Raw genomic sequence first — 17,059 nt, 5'->3', positions numbered from 1 at the left:
TCAGGTTTGTCAAAGATCAGATGGCTGTAGATGTGTGGTATTATTGCTGAGGACTCTGTTCTGTGAGTTTCTTATTGTGCATTTTTATTCTCATTGGCAGGACAGATTTTATTTTATTTTATTTTTTGATGGCAACACTCCATGTGTCTTTTTAGTGTGATTCCATGAAGAAACTTGCTTATTTATTACGATCCTGTAGCTCAGAAATGTTAAGTTATGGTTTTAAATATGGGTTAATTACCATTGATGTGTGAATTCAGGTTCTAAAAGAAATGCATATCAGAAGAGAAACTTAACTGAATAGTATTAATTTTACTGTTTTCAAAGCTCTCTCCTAGCTGTGATAAGGAGACAGAATACATGTGTCATCTCTACCTGGTTATCTAGATGAATATATTAGGTTAGTGCAAAGGTAATTGCCATTGAAGGTAATGACCAAAACTGCAATTACTTTTTCACTAACCTAATACATGATACACATAAAAGATACCTTAGCAGCTCATGATACGGGCTAATGAATGGTCCAGATATATTGCAAACTTTATAGTTTGTAGGATTGGCTAATATCTTCTTGTTCAGTTTCTGTTTTGAACAATGAAAATTGAGGCTTGAATGACTCTTGCAGCTTGTGCAGTTTGTCAAGGAAAGATTCATTTCTATTGCGTATACTATTCTTGTTAAGATGGGAAGCAGACTTGTGTCATTTGGAAAAACTTTCTAGAAAGGCTGAAACTAAGAGAGGCTTGTAGAGGATCAGAAAACATAACTTTTCACTACACATAATTTGGGGTTAACTGCATTTTTAGGTATTGATATGCATCAGTTAGTTTTGCATGTACATCATTAAATAATGAGAATTTTCAATGGAAAAAAAAGAGAGAGTCCTTGATAAAAGGACCTGTGGACCAAAAGCTCTTCAATACACTTGTGAGGCATTATTAACAATACAGTAATAAAGAGGGAAAATCATATAACTTCTGTGAAACCACAATCTTTGTTCTGTCTGAATTCATTTCTGCCAGCTCACAAACATTTGACTTTTGTCTAATATTGGAAAATACGGTTTCTTGTTCTTTGGGTCCTAGATTAAGAAGAAACAGCAAGATGTACTTGGTTTCCTAGAAGCCAACAAAATAGGATTTGAGGAAAAAGATATTGCAGCCAATGAAGAGAATCGGAAGTGGATGAGAGAAAATGTACCTGAAAATAGTCGACCAGCCACAGGGTATCCCCTGCCACCTCAGATTTTCAATGAAAGCCAGTATCGCGGGGTAAGAAAACAATGTAAATTCTTGTTTATTGAAATAGATTGCCCCAAATCTATCCATTATTTTCACCTCTGCCTCCAAACCTGCATATATATAGTGATATCGCTTGCTTACAGTCATTTGTCCTCTGCATCCTCTCAAAGGCTGGATGTAGACAATGGCTACATTTTCTAAATATGTTTGCTATTGATTATGCATCACAGTCAAATTTAGGCAAGTTTATTTGTTACTTTTTGAGAATGTTTTGTGGCTTACAAGATGACAGTAGGTATCCCAACCAAATTTAGTCATGTGAAGATTATCTTGCATTCCCCAGGTTGAAACCTCTTACTATTTGGTTGTTCTTCTGGTCATGCATCACGGACATCTCATTGCCTTTCTCAAAACACAGCAAAGATTAACTGTTCTTCTGGCCTTGGCATATCTAGCTAATATCTAGTCTACTGTGGGCTCTGAGAAAATCTCAACCTAAATGAATAATGGAATAGAAATATGGTGAATGGAAACAACAGTGTCTGACCAGAAATAAGTATCTTCTTACTGGGAAATAGGTGGCTGTTTTGCATAGTGGAGGAAGCTGCAGGCAGATTTAAATTTGATGTGATGTGGAATAAACCGTTCTGCAGTTTTTGTGCCATAGAATACCTACTTTCCAACTTATATTAAATAAGATCCGGAAGCCTTGCCTCTTTATTTCTCCTTACTCCTTCCAGAATTCTAGTATTATGGAAGGTAGTCTGCCTGTCCCTAAGGAAGCAGATGATTCTGTCGACTAGTCAGGTCATTCTGAATAAATCTCTCTCTCTGTTTTTTTTTTTTTTTTTTTTTTTTTTGAGACAGAGTTTCGCTCTTGTTGCCCAGGCTGGAGTGCAGTGGCGTGATCTCGGCTCACTGCAACCTCCGCCTCCCAGGTTCAAGCGATTCTCCTGCCTCAGCCTCCTGAGTAGCTGGGATTACAGGCGTGTGCCACCACACCAGGCTAATTTTGGTATTTTTAGTAGAGACTGGGTTTCTCCATGTTGGTCAGGCTGTTCTCAAACTCCCGACCTCAGGTGGTCCGCCTGCCTCAGCCTCCCAAAGTGCTGGGATTACAGGCGTGAACCACTGCAGTCGGTCGAATAAATCTCCTTTGTTTCTTTTATTGGTTGCATATTGCTAATTCATCTTACCTTCTTTTCATCAAGGACTATGATGCCTTCTTTGAAGCCAGAGAAAATAATGCAGTGTATGCCTTTTTAGGCTTGACAGCCCCACCTGGTTCAAAGGTATGATACCCTTTTTTTCCTGCTTTATAGATCATGTTATTGCTGCTGAGCTTTTTTAGTTAGTAAGATTTTCACTTCTGTTAAGTATTCAAATTAAGTCAGAGACAGTCCTTTACAGCAAAAAGTGCCTTCTCTGCATCCACTTAATTCCTATTAGGGCAGAAAGATGTGCATAACCAAATGCATAAACTATGTGTTTAGCAGGTAGGTAGAGTGATTTCCCCGTCAAGCTGACCACGGGAGCAAATTTCTCATTGACCTACTCACAAATAAGTGCTTAGCAATTTTAAAGCCTTCATTATTCCAGCCGTCCTGCATGGTTCTACAACGACAGTAAGCATCTTAGTTCATGGTAATCTCCTTGGCGGCATTTATTGTCTTTGTGTGAGAGCAAATGATAGAGTCATCCATTCAAGTTAATTAAGAGCATCTGCATTGCAAAACTGGTCACTAACTTGCTCCCCAAATTTGAGGCTTTTTTCCTGCCAACACAAATTAATTTTTTTAAGTAGCAGCATTTTCAGGACAGACCAAATAAAGGAAGCAACAATAAAATTGTCTATCTAATGAGATGTCCCCAAACTATCAACTTTAAACATACCTTTGCCTTGTATAGTAGTTCTTCATACAAATTGCCTCAATCATTTTATGTTGCTGTGTCATTTTATGTTTTTCTCTTAACAACTAATTGTATGTTAGACAGATTCTTTGAACTCCAATTCCCTCTCCTATTTCAAAAGTCTGTGTTACTGTCTGTTTTCACTAGACAAAAATTTACTAGTACTATGTTTATATCATTGTGAAATGGTTTTCTTGCCGAACTTTCTTTTCTCATGGATAAAATGTTATATTTTAGGCTTTGTGTAATTTGAGCCATAAGAAAAGTGATTGAAGACACTTTTCTTTAAATAAGATAGTAAGAGGACTAGATTGCAGCATCTGCAATCCAGACAGAGCAGCATCTGGAGGCTTGCATTGTGAATTTCAGCCCCAGATAGACTGCAAGAACAAACCAGTAATCCTGAGAGGACCCACAGACCCTCTCAAGGAAGCGGTCTGCTCCTGTAGGACTCAGGAGACACCCCAAATACAGTGAGTGCCCCAACTGAGGAAGTGGAAAAGGGAGACCCTCCTCTCCCGAACACATACCCTCACTGGAGAAACTGAAGGTCTGTTCGCGGGAGAAGTTTCCAACTTTACCTGGAGCTGAGTCAAGTTAGAGAGCCCAGCAAAATACAGGGGTAGAGGAAGCAATAGGAATGCCCTGGGATCTCGCTGGGTCCCCAAGCAGCCCATTTCTGCCTGGCACCACAGGGATCCATCGGGAGTGTGGCCAGAGGAGCAGGCGTTAAAACTCCACAGAAAGAAGAAATTCTCTAGCCAAATTTTGTAACAATTTGAACGGGACAAGAAGCCTCCTGGCCAGAACTGGGGGGAGGGTGCAAATCCCACTTGCAGACTTCACAGGCAAGGGAAGAACTAAAGCCCTTTTTTTTCCCCACAGCTGGGAGGTGGATAGCCTTGGGGGAATTTTTAAGCCCCTCTTGCCCTCCACCTGGAAACAAACCCAGGGCTGTTGGAGGGGGGCTTGGCGGGTGTGAGACCAACCCTTCGGTTTGCCTGGTAGCTGGATGAGGCCTGTGACTGCTGACTTTCCAGGACTTCCCTGACAATCTGCATGATTCAGCAGAGGAAGCCATAATCCTCCTAGGTATAGAACTCCAGTGACCTGGGAATCTCATCCCCACCCCTCACAGCAGCCACAGCAAGACCCACCCGAGGAGAGTCTGAGCTCAGACATGCCCAGCCCTGCCCCCACCTGATGGTCCTTCCCTTTCCACCCTGGTAGTGGAAGACAAAGGGCATATAATCTTGGGAGTTCTAGGGCCCTGCCCACTGCTGGTCCCTCTCCACAATACTACAGCTAATGGTTTCTGGAAAGCACCACCTCCTGGCCAACCAGCATAAAAATAGAACATTAAACCACCAAAACTAAGGACCCTCATGGAGTCCATTGCACCCGCCTCCACCTCCACCGGACCAGGCGCTGGTATGCATGACTGAGAGACCCATAGATGGTTCATATCACAAGACTCTGTGCAGGCAACCCCCAGTACCAGCCCGGAGCTGGGTAGACTCACTGGGTAGCTAGACCCAGAAGAGAGACAACAATCACTGCAGTGTGGCTCACAGGAAGCCACATTCATAGGAAAAGGGGGAGAGTACTACATCAAGGGAACACCCCATGGGACAAAATAATCTGAACAACAGCCTTCAGCCTTAGACCTTCCCTCTGACAGAGTCTACCCAAGTGAGAAGGAACCAGAAAACCAACTCTGATAATATGACAAAGCAATGCCCTTCAACATCTGCAGAAAATCACACTAGTTCACCAGCAGTGATCCAAACCAAGAAGAAATCCCTGATTTACCTGAAAAACAATTCAGGGGGTTAGTTATTAAGCTAATCAAGGAGGGAACAGAGAAAGGCAAAGCCCAATGCAGGGAAATCCAAAAAAATGATACAAGAAGTAAAGGGAGAAATATTCAATGAAATAGACAGTTTAAAGAAAAAAAAATCAAAAATTCAGGAAACTTTGGACACACTTCTAGAAACACGAAATTCTTTGGGAAGTCTCAGCAATAGAATTGAACAAGTAGAAGAAATTCAGAGCTGTAAGACAAGGTCTTTGAATTAACCCAATCCAACAAAGACAAAGGAAAGAGAATAAGAAAATATGAACAAAGCCTCCAAGAAGTCTGAGATTATGTTAAACGACCAAACCTAAGAATAATTGGAATTCCTGAGGAAGAAGAGAATCCTAAAATCTTGGAATCATATTTGGGGGAATAATCAAGGAAAACTTCCCTGGCCTAGCTAGAGACATATACATCCAAATATAAGAAGCACAAAGAACACCTGGGAAATCCATTGCAAAAAGATCTTCGCCTTAGGCACATTGTCATCAGGTTATCTAAGGTTAAGACAAAGGAAAGAATCTTAAGAACTGTGAGACAGAAGCACTAGGTAACCTATAAAGGAAAACCTATCAGATTAACTGCAGATTTCTCAGCAGAAACCCTACAAGCTAGAAGGGATTAGGGCCCTATCTTCAGCCTCCTTAAACAAAATGATTTTCAGTCAACAATTTTGTATCCAGTGAAACTAAGCATCATATATGAAGGAAAGATTCAACTCTTTTTAGACAAACAAATGCTGAGAGAATTTGCCATTACCAAGCCACCACTATAGGGGCTCTAAATCTTGAAAGGAATCCTGGAAACACATCAAAACAGACCCGTCTTTAAGGCATAAATCACACAGGACCTATAAAACAAAAATGAAAGCTTGAAAGCAAAAGAAAAAAAAAATGAAAAAACCCAGAGTACACAGGCAACAAAGAGCACAATGAATACGATGGCACCTCACATTTCAATGTTAACATTGAATGTGAATGGCCTAAATGCTTCACTTGAAAGATACAGAACTGCAGAATGGATAAGAACTCACCAACAATCTACTGCCTTCAGGAGACTCATCTAACACATACGGATGCACATAAAGTAAAGGGATGGAAAAAGGCATTTCATGCAAATGGACACCAAATGAGAGCAGGTGCAACTCTTCTTATATCAGACAAAACAAACTTAAAGCAACAGTGGTTAAAAGAGACAAAGAGGGACATTATATAATGGTAAAAGACCTTGTCCAACAGGAAAATATCACAATCTTAAACATATATGCCCCTAACACTGGAGCTCTCAAATTTATAAAACAATTACTAATAGACTTAAGAAATGAGATAGACAGCAACACAATAATAGTGGGGGAATTCAGTATCCCACTGAGAGCACTAGACAGGTCATCAACACAGAAAGTCAACAAAGAAACAATGGATTTAAACTACACCTTGGAACAAATGGACTTAACAGATATATACAGAACATTTTATGCAACTGCAGAATACACATTCTATTCAACAGCACATGGAACTTTCTCCAACATAGACCATATGATAGGCCATAAAATTAGCCTCAATAAATTTAAGAAAATTGATATTATATCAAGCACTTTCTGAGACCACAGTGGAATAAAGCTGGAAAGCAACTCCAAAAGGAACCTTCAAAACCATGCAAATAGATGGAAATTAAATAACCTGCTCCTGAATGAGCATTGGGTCAAAAACGAAATCAAGATGGAAATTTAAAAATTCTTCGAACTGAATGACAATAATGATGCAACCTATCAAAATCTCTGGGATACAGCAAAGGCGGTGCTAAGAGGAAAGTTTATAGCCCTAAATGCCTATGTCAAAAAGTCTGAAAGAGCCCAAACAATCTAAGGTCACACTTCAAAGAACTAGAAAAACATGAACAAACCAAACCCAAACCCAGCAGAAGAAAGAAATAACCAAGATCAGAACAGAACTAAATTAAATTGAAACAAAAATAATACAAAAGATAAATGAAACAAAAAACTGGTTCTTTGAAAAGATAAATAAAATTGATAGACCATTAGCAAGATTAACCAAGAAAAGAATAAAGAAAATTCAAATAACTTCACTAAGAAATGAAACAGGAAATATTACTGACACCACTGAAATACAAAAGATCCTGGCCGGGCGCGGTGACTCAAGCCTGTAATCCCAGCACTTTGGGAGGCCGAGACGGGCGGATCACGAGGTCAGGAGATCGAGACCATCCTGGCTAACCCGGCGAAACCCCGTCTCTACTAAAAAATACAAAAAACGATCCGGGTGAGGTGGCGGGAGCCTGTAGTCCCAGCTACTTGGGAGGCTGAGGCAAGAGAATGGCGTAAACCCGGGAGGCGGAGCTTGCAGTGAGCCGAGATCCGGTCACTGCACTCCAGCCTGGGCGACAGAGCGAGACCGTCTCAAAAAAAAAAAAAAAAAAAGTCTGATGTTTCCTTTTCCGGAGTCAATCTTGCCACTCATCTTTAGTTCAACAAACTTTCCTTGAAGTTTATTTTATGTCAAGTATTATGTTGAGCACCAGAGCACACATGTAGGTCAGAGTTCCTGTGCTAGAGGTGAGTACCTCACTATCCAGAGGAGAAGGAAGACAACCTGAGTTTTTGGTGTGTATACCATCATAAAACATGAAAACTACAATATTTTAATGGATAGCACATTTTCTAAGTAATTTAAACCTTAATTAACCAAAACTCAACTAATTTTAAACTTAAGTGACCATGTTTTTATATACTCAATTTTCATGAAAAATCACACAAAAAGGAAACTAGCTGACTATTTTAAGTAAAATATCAATTATAACTGTATATCACTTGCTTTCATGGAAGTATTCCAAATCATTAGGAATGATTAGGTAGTCTTTTAGTATATCTGTTTCTAGAAATCTGTTTGTATTATATAGTTTTTCTACTAAAATTTTTTAAGAAATCTCTTCTGGGGGCTTTTGTATATTCTTAGTAGTTGGAACTAATGTAGTCTAACTAAAATACACATGCATGTCTGCTTTGTGATGTTTAAACTTATCTTTTTTTGTTTGTTTTTCATTTCAGGAAGCAGAAGTGCAAGCAAAGCAGCAAGCATGAACCTTAAGCACTGTGCTTTAAACGTCCTGAAAAAATGAGTCTCCATTGCTTTTTTAAAATAGCAGAATCAGCTTTGCTTCAAAAGAAATAGGCTTAATGTTGAAATAATAGATTAGTTGGTGTTTTCACATGCAAACATTCAAAACGAATATGAAATTAAAATTTGAACATTATGGTGAGGAGAATGGTATATTAACACAAAATTATATTAGTAAGTAGATGTCATAGAAATAGTGTTGCTACCTGCCAAGGCATCCTGTGTACACCATTGATTTTACAAAGAAACACCCTTCCCTCCTTTTTTGCCATTATTATGGCAACTTAAGTGTATCTGCATCTCTACATTAAAAAGGAGAAAGAGAAATAACCTATCTTTCATTCCTAAGTTGCCTCATTAATTTTGGTGAACAAGAATATGTACCTTTTTGATGCTATATTATTGTGATTAAAAAGTACTTGCAGGTAATGTTTATGATACGTTAAACATTGTAATTTCCTATGGTAATTATAACATTCCCATTCTTTTGTAGATGAAACTTCTATGTATTGAACCACAGATTTTCCGAGCTTCTAAATGTAGCCTTTCATTGCACATTTCAGTGATCAGAATAGATATCTTTCTACACACACAAAAGCAATAGATTCATTCAGTGGACAATTTCCTTGTTTAACTACACAGCTATGATGGAATGATATATCCAAGTTCCTTCCCTCAGTGAAATATGCGTATGTATATCATGAAAGTGGGATGCCAAGTAAGCTTAAAACGGCATTCTCTAGCAAAGAGATTAGACTTTTAAATAACTCTTATAAAACAGGTTGGCGATCATTTTCCAAGATTGGTTTCCCTTGAGTTTTTGCTAAAACAAATCTTAGTAGTGCTGCCCGTTTAAAACAACTCACATTCGTAAATGCTACTATTCCTAAGATATCTTACCTTTTAATTTCAGTTTAGCCATGTGTTGTATGAGTGTATTAGTCTCAGCAGTGAGAATATTTTCTGTGCCTCTATTCCAGCAAAAAGTAGAAGTATCAAATAAAAAGGGCAACTTTTAAAATATTAAGTCTGAAGACTTCTAAAAAGACAAGAAATATGGCCTAAATAACTGCACAGATTTATATAGTAAGTTTCATACTACTTTATTACCAAAAGCAAACACCTCTTACTTTAAACTACGTTATCATATATATCTATTGTATGCTGGTCTGTACTTTTTGCCAAAATCAACACATAATGAAGAGATGGCTTTGTTTCATGAGATTCAAACTTGATGCTATGCTTTAAAATAAACTCAGTACTTTTAGAAACATAACTTATGTGTTCTTGGAGTTTATATAATAGTAATTTTAGATGAGTAATATCTTTTTTTAGAGGGTTGGGAATGCAAAAAGAGAAAATAATAGAAAGAAAACTATTTGAATTCAATTCCAGTTTTTCGTTTTCTATATTTTTTTAGGACTCTCACAATACACGTGGGATCAAATGAACAATTTCATTGGGTTTACAAAAATATGGTATAAAGAACTCTAGAGAAAACAGGGTGCTTTGTAATACACTCCAGAAAACGCAAAAAAAAAAAAAAAATTAGTCAATATTTTCTCCTAAGCTTTATTAAATGTCGCTGATGATACTTGCAATATTTTATGTGGTCATTTTAACTTTTATTTTAATGTCAAATAAGTCAACGCTGGCAAAACAGGCATTCTTTAAAAATAGATGTATTTTTTTGCCATGTTTATATAACTTAAAATTAACATAGTATATGTAAAGTAAAAGGCTGAATTGAGTGTTCCTAAATTGAAATATTTTATTTTGTCAGCTGAGAAATATGTTTAGTAGATACAAAAATGCAAGTGAAATTCTGAATATTAAGGTGAATTTTATTTTAAAAAATCTTTCAAAATATTTGGCTGGAAAATATAATCTTTGCTACTTGTTATATTTCCTTCAGATTGTTTCTGTTTGTAAATCAGACTTGCTTATTTGTTATGTTCAATTATTGAGCTGGTTTGTTCTTGGGAATATTTGACCCCCGGGAAGATTTTCATTTTGACCAAACAATGCAAATTGGATGTTGATTGCATTGTTAAATGTCAACATTTCTTTGGGAATCTGAGTGTAGGGGTAAACAGAATTTTAAAACAGAAGTTGTTAATTACTTGCTTGGGAAAGTTTACAGAAAATTTTGGTGAAGTCAGATTTCATTGCACATATTCCATTCATTCAGCAAAAGGAAAAATGAGAATTCACGTGGATTTTATTACCCAGGTATGGATGCTGAAAAATATTGAAAGGTTGACATTGGTCTAATCTTTTACTGTAAAATACGTATTTCTTTCTTTTGAAGAATTCCAACAAAATTGATTAAGAAACTCACATTTGATTAATTTGAACCTTCTAGTCTTCTGCTCCCATCCGTCATTCTTCTCCTGTATCTATTATCACCTTCCTTTATTTAGCAAACAAAATTTTGAAATCCTTTGTCAACAGTACTATAATGTTACCATAATTCCTATTTTCACATGATTGTCCTTTTAACATCTTTATTAAAATACAATTCACATACTGTAAAGTTTGCTCATTTAAAGTGTATAAGGCAGTGGCTTTTAGTATATTCACAGAATTGTGCAGCCATCACTACAATTTAAGTTTAGAATGCTTCATCACCCAACAAGTAAACTCTACCCAATAGCAGTCACTCCCCATGCCCCACTCCCTCTGCACTATACAAACACCAACTTACTTTCCGTCTCTGTGGATTTACCTATTCTAGACATTTTATATAACTAAAATCATACAATATGTGGTCTTTTGTGGTTTGTGTCTTCTAGTTACCACATTTTTGAGCTTCATCCATGTTGTAGCATGCATTAGTACTTCACGTTTTATTGAATAACATTCCACTGTATGGATAAAAGCACATTGCGTTTTCCCATTAATCAGTTGATGGATATTTGAGTCGTTTTCACTTTTTGGATATTATGCATAATGCTGCTATGAACATCGGTGTACAAATTTGTTTGAACACCTGTTTTTGTGTCTTTTGGATATATATGTAGAAGAGTTACATGATTGTTCTGTATTTAACAATTTGAGGAACGTGAGACTTTTCCAAGTTGGCTTCACTATTTTACATTCCCACCAACAGTGTATGAGTATTGTTCTGATTTCCCCAATTTCTAGCCAATGCTTGTTGTTATTTATCCTTTTGATTACAGTTATTCTAATGGCTATAAAGTGGTTTCTCATTGCAGTTGTGACTTACATTTCTCTGATGGCTAAATATGTTGAGCATCTCTTTATGTGATTATGGCCATTTGTGTATCTTCTTTGGAGAAATGTCTTTTCAGATCCTGTGTCCATCTTTAAGTTGGGTTATTTGTATTTTTATTGTTCAATTTTAACAGTTCCTTATATATTCTGATTACAAGTCTGTTATTATATATATGGTTTGAAAATGTTTTACCATTTTATGGGTTGTCTTATTTTCTTGAGGGTATGCTTTGAAGTATGTAAGTTTAAAATTTTGACAAATTCATCTTTTTTGTTGTTGTTGCTTATATTTTACTTTTACTGTCTTGTTTTTGCTAAGGAAACATTGCCTCATCCAAGATCATAAAGATTTACTTCTCTGTTTTCATTTAATAGTTTTACCTTGTGCACTTATGTCTGTGATCTATTTTGAGTTACTTTTTGTATATGATATGGGATAGGGATTTAAGTTCATTCAGTTGTCCAAGCACCATTTGCTGAAATGACCACACTTTCGCCATTAAATTTTCCTGACAGCTTTGTCAAAAATAAGATAATCGTAAATATGTAGTTATATATTTGATACTTTAATGATTTTAACAAATTATAATTGCAACTACAAATAGTGTGATGCCATTATGTATAATATATATTATATATGTGTATATATGCACAGTGTGAAATGATCTAATCAAACTAATTAATATATCCGTAACTTTACTTTATTCCTACTGTTCAGATGCAGCTTTTTACTGTTTGATCAACATCACCCTATTCCACCCCACCCAGCCTCTGCTAACCAATATTGTTTTAGATTCCACATATAAGTGAGACCATGTTGTATTTGTAATATATATAAAATATACACGCACATATATAGTGGAAACGTTATATAAGAAACACATATAAAGAAACATATATAAAGGAACACATATAAAGAACATAAGAACATATATAAAGAACATATAAAGAACATAAGAATATATGTTCCTTTATATATGTTTTTATAAAGAACATATATCTTTATAAAGAATTATAAATAATTCTTTCCTTCTGCAAAGGACACTTACGTTGATTCCATAACTTGTCTATTGTAAATAATGCTGCGTGTAAAGGTATATTTCGGGGCATTCGGTTCTCTTTCTATGGTCTGTACGTCAGTGTACTATATGTGTACTTTTGCCAGTTCCACACAGTTTTGATTTCTGTAGCTGTGTAGTGCATTTTGAAACTTGGAAGTGTGAGTCCTCCAATTTCGTTCTTTCTTTTTAAATTCTTTTTTTTTCTTTGGCATCCCTTGCATTTCTGTATGACTCATAGGATCAGCACGTCAATATCTGCAAAAAACCCAGCTGGGATTTTGATAGAGATTCTGTTGAATCTTTAGTTGAACATAGGAAGCAGTGTCTTCTTTAAAATATTAACTCTTTTAATTCATAAGCACGGATGCCTTTCCATTTAATTGCATCTTTTTATGTTGCTTTCAGCAATGGTTTTTAGTTTGCAGAGTTTATACTTCACCTTTTTTTGTTAAATTTATTTCTAAACATTTTATTCTTTTTGCTGCTATTATAAGTAGAATTGTTTTATTAATATTAATTTAGGTTTCTTCATATCTATCCAGTGTACATAAACGCACGTGATCACTGTATTTACGTATGATGTTTGTATTTTCATTTTGTAACTTGCAACATTGTTGAATTGGTTTATTACTTCTCATAGGTTTTCTTGTGGATTCTTTAAGATATTTTATACATTAATACAAAGTCCTGTCATCTGCAAAGGAAGAAACTTTTACTTCCTTTCTGATCTGGATACGTTGTATTTCTTGCCTCATTGGCCTGATTAGAACCTCGATTACAATGTTGAAAGTAAGTTTCTAGAGCATAAATCCTTGTCTTGTTCCCAATTTATTTATTTACTCATGTCAATCTTTTGCTGTTAAGTGAAATATTAGTTTGACATATATGTGTTCCACATGTATTAAGTTGGTTTTACCTAAAAGCTTTTTCTTTTTCTTTTTTTTTTTTTTTTTTACTTTTAAAGTAGGTTCAGGAGCTACATGTGCTTTACCCATTTGTTACATGGGTAAAATGCATGTTAACTGGGTTTGCTGAAGGAATTATTCCGTCACTCAGGGAGAGAGTATAGTACACAATAATTAGTTTTTTAACTATCAACCCACTTCCACTATCCTCTCCTACTAGTCCTCAGTGTCTGTTGTTCTCAACTTTGTGTCCTTGTATACTCCGTGTTTAGCTCCCACTTATGAGTGAGAACATGTGATATTTGGTTTTCTGTTCCTGTGTTAGGTCACTTAGGATGATGTCCTCAAGCTGCATGCATGTTTCTGCAAATGACATGATTTAATTATTTTTATGACTGTGTAGTATTCCAGGGTCTATATGTACCACATTTTCTTAAATCCAGGCCACTGTTGAAGGGCATCTAGGTTGATTTCCTTTCTTTGCTATTGTTAATAATGCTGCAATGAACATGTGAGTGCATGTGTCTTTTTTGTAGAATGATATATTTTCTTTTAGATGTATATCCAGTAATGCAATTGCTGGTTTGAATACTAGTTCTGTTTCAAGTTGTTTAAGAAATCTCAAAATGGCTTTCCACAGTGGCTGAACTAATTCACATTCCCACCAATAATGTATAGGCATTTCCTTTTCACCACAAGCCTAGGCAGCATCTGTTATTTTTTGACTTTTTAATAATAGCCATATTAACTGGTGTGAGATGGTATCTCACTGTGGTTTTGATTTGCAGATCTTTGATGATTAGTGGTGTTGTGAATGTTTTCATATATTTAATAGCTGCTTTAAATAGTCTTCTTTTGGGAAGTGTCTGCTCATGTCCTTTGACCATTTTTTAAATGGGGCTATTTGGTTTTTGCTTCTTGATTTGTTTCAGTTCCTTATAGATTCTGGATATTACACCTTTGTCAGATGCATAGTTACAAATATTTTCTCCCATTTTGTATGTAGTCTGTTTACATTGTTGATAGTTTCTTTTGCTGTGCAGAAGCTCTTTAGTTTTGTCAATTTTTGTTTTAGTTACAATTGCTTTTTGGGACTTAGTCGTAAAATCTTTGCCAAGGCCTATGTTGAGAAAAGTATTTCCTGGGTATTCATTTAGGGTTTTTATAGGTTGAGGTCTTATGCTTAAATCTTTAATCCACTTTGAGTTGATTTTTGTATATGATTAAAGAAAGGGGTCCAATTTTAATCTTCTGTATATAGTTATCCAGTTATCAAAGCACAATTTATTGTATAGGAAGTCCTTTCCCCATTACTTGCCATTGTCACCTTTGTCAAATATCAGATGGTTTTAAGTGTACAGCTGTGTATCTTGGTTCCCTCTCCTGTTCCATTGGTCCTTGGATGTGTTTTTGTAACAGTATTATGCTGCTTTGGTTACATTAGCCTTGTAGTGTAGTTTCAAGTTGGTAAGTGTGATGCTTACGGCTTTGCTCTTTTTGCTTAGGACTGCTTTGACTATTCAGGCTCTTTTTTGGTTCTATGTGAATTTTGAAATTGCTTTCTATACTTCTGTGGAAAATGGCATTGGTAGTTTGATAGGAATAGCATTGAATATATGGATAGCTTTGGGCAGTATGGCCATTTAAATGATATTAATTCTTCCCACACATGACCATGGAATATTTTTCCAATTGTTTGTGTTTTCCAATTGTTTCTTTCAGCATTGTTTTGTAATTCTCAATGTAGAGATCCTTCATGTTCTTGTTTGGATGTATTCCTAGATATTTTATTCTTTTGTGGCTATTGCAAATGGGATTGCATTATTGATCTGGTTCTCATCGTGAATGTTATTGTCATGTAGAAGTGCTATTAATTTTTGTACTTTAATTTTGTATCCTGAAACTCAACTGAAGTCATTTTTCAGTTCTAGGAGCCTTGTGGCAGAGTTTTCAGCATTTTCTAGTGATGGAATCAAATCATCTGCAAAGAGAGATAGTGTGACTTACTCTTTTTCTATTTGGGTGCCTTTTATTTCTTTCACTTGCCTAATTGCTCTGGCTACAACTTTCAGTAGTGTGTAAAGCAGGAGTGGTGAGAGTGGGTATCCTTGCATTGTGCCAGTTCTCCAAGGGAATGCTTCCAGCTTTTGCTCATTCAGCATGATGTTGACTGTGGGTTTTTCAAAAATGGCTGTAATTAGTTTGATGTATGTTCCTTCAGTGCCTAATTTGTTGAGGATTTTTAATATGAAGTGATGTTGTATTTTATCAAAGTCTTCTCTGCATCTATTGAGATGATTACGTGGTTTTGTTTTTAATTCTGTTTTGTGGTGAATCGCATTTATTGATTTGCATATGTTGAATCAACCTTGCATCCCAGTAGTGAAGCCTATTTAATCATGAGGTATTAATTTTTTGTTCTGGTGCTCAATTTGGTTTGCTACTATTTTGTTGAGGATTTTTATGTGTATGTTCATCAAGGGTATTGACCTGAAGTGTCCTTCTATTTTTGTGTCTCTGCGAGGTTTTGGTATCTTAATGGTGCTGACTTCATAGAATGAGTTAGAGAGGTGCCCCTCCTCCTTGATTTTTTGCAATAATTTTAGTAGGATTGGTACTAACTCTTCTTGGCACATTTAGTCAAATTCAGCTGTAAATCCATCTGATCTAGGGCTTTATTTTTGGCTTGGTAGGTGTTTTTTTACTACTGATTCAATTTCAGAAGTTGTTATTGGTCTACTCAGGGTATCAAGTTTTTCATGGTTCAATGTTGGGAGGATGTGTGTTTCCAGAAACAACTTCTAGGTTTTCTAATTTATGTGCATAGAGGTGTTTGTTATAATCTCTGATTTTTTTTTCATATTTCTATGGGATTAGTTGTAATGTCACTTTTTTCCATTCTGATCAAACTTATTTTTATCTTCTCTAATTTTTTTCTTTGTTAATTGAACTAGCAGACTATCAATCTTGCATATTCTTTGAAAGAACAAACTTTTGGATTTTTAGATCTTTGTATGAATTTTTGCATCTCAGTTTTATTTGGTTTTCCTCTGAGTTTGGTTATTTATTTTCCCCTGCTAGCTTTGGGGTTGGTTTGCTCTTGTTTTTCTAGTTCCTCCAGGTTTGATGGTAGGTTGTTACTTTGAGATCTTTCTAACTTTTTGACGTATTTAGTGCTATAAACTTACCTCTTAACACTGCTTTAGCTCTGTTCCAACAATTCTAGTATGTTGTGACTCTTTTTTCATTAGTTTCAAATAATTTATTGATTTCTCCATTAATTTTGTTTTTTACCCAGTCATTTATAAGCACATTGTTTAATTCTATGTAATTGTTTGTTTTTGAGAGATCTTCTTAGTGTTGATTTCTATTATTGTTATACTTTGGTCTTAGAATGTGGGTAATATGGTTAGATTTTTTTTTTTAATTTGTTAAGACTTGTTTTATGGTCAAGCATGTGATCAATCTTACAGCATGTACTGCATGCAGATGAGAAGAACGTGCATCCCATTCTTATTTGGTGGAGTATTCTGTAGATGTCTATTATATTCAGTTGTTCAAGCGTTGAGTTTAAATCCAAAATATCTTTATTAGTTTTCTGCTTTGATGATCTGAAACATTGTCAGTGGGGTGTTGATGTCTTTTAATATCATTGTATCATAATCTACATCTCTTCATAAGTCTCTGTGTACCTGTTTTATGAATCGGAGTT

At 35.7% G+C, this 17,059-nt stretch overlaps 1 protein-coding gene across 4 annotated transcripts in view; it reads left to right on the top strand.

The window, feature by feature from the left end:
• SH3BGRL (SH3 domain binding glutamate-rich protein like) overlaps positions 1-9,420 on the top strand; it is a 102,815-nt gene extending 93,395 nt beyond the window's left edge. For 3 of the 4 annotated variants that reach the window (XM_011970787.1, XM_011970785.1, XM_011970786.1), the window contains 3 exons: positions 1,086-1,271; positions 2,453-2,533; positions 8,075-9,420. In XM_011970787.1, coding sequence (XP_011826177.1) covers positions 1,086-1,271; positions 2,453-2,533; positions 8,075-8,107 — 300 coding nt within the window. In that variant the 3' untranslated portion in view covers positions 8,108-9,420. The remainder of the gene's footprint in view (positions 1-1,085; positions 1,272-2,452; positions 2,534-8,074) is intronic. The other variant, XM_011970788.1, reaches the window with a different exon arrangement.
• Positions 9,421-17,059: the final 7,639 nt, after the last annotated feature.

The sequence above is a fragment of the Mandrillus leucophaeus genome, unplaced genomic scaffold, assembly GCF_000951045.1.
Source record: "Mandrillus leucophaeus isolate KB7577 unplaced genomic scaffold, Mleu.le_1.0 Scaffold972, whole genome shotgun sequence".
In the NCBI taxonomy this organism is placed as follows: domain Eukaryota; kingdom Metazoa; phylum Chordata; class Mammalia; order Primates; family Cercopithecidae; genus Mandrillus; species Mandrillus leucophaeus.
This window is presented reverse-complemented; position numbering and strand designations above follow the sequence as displayed.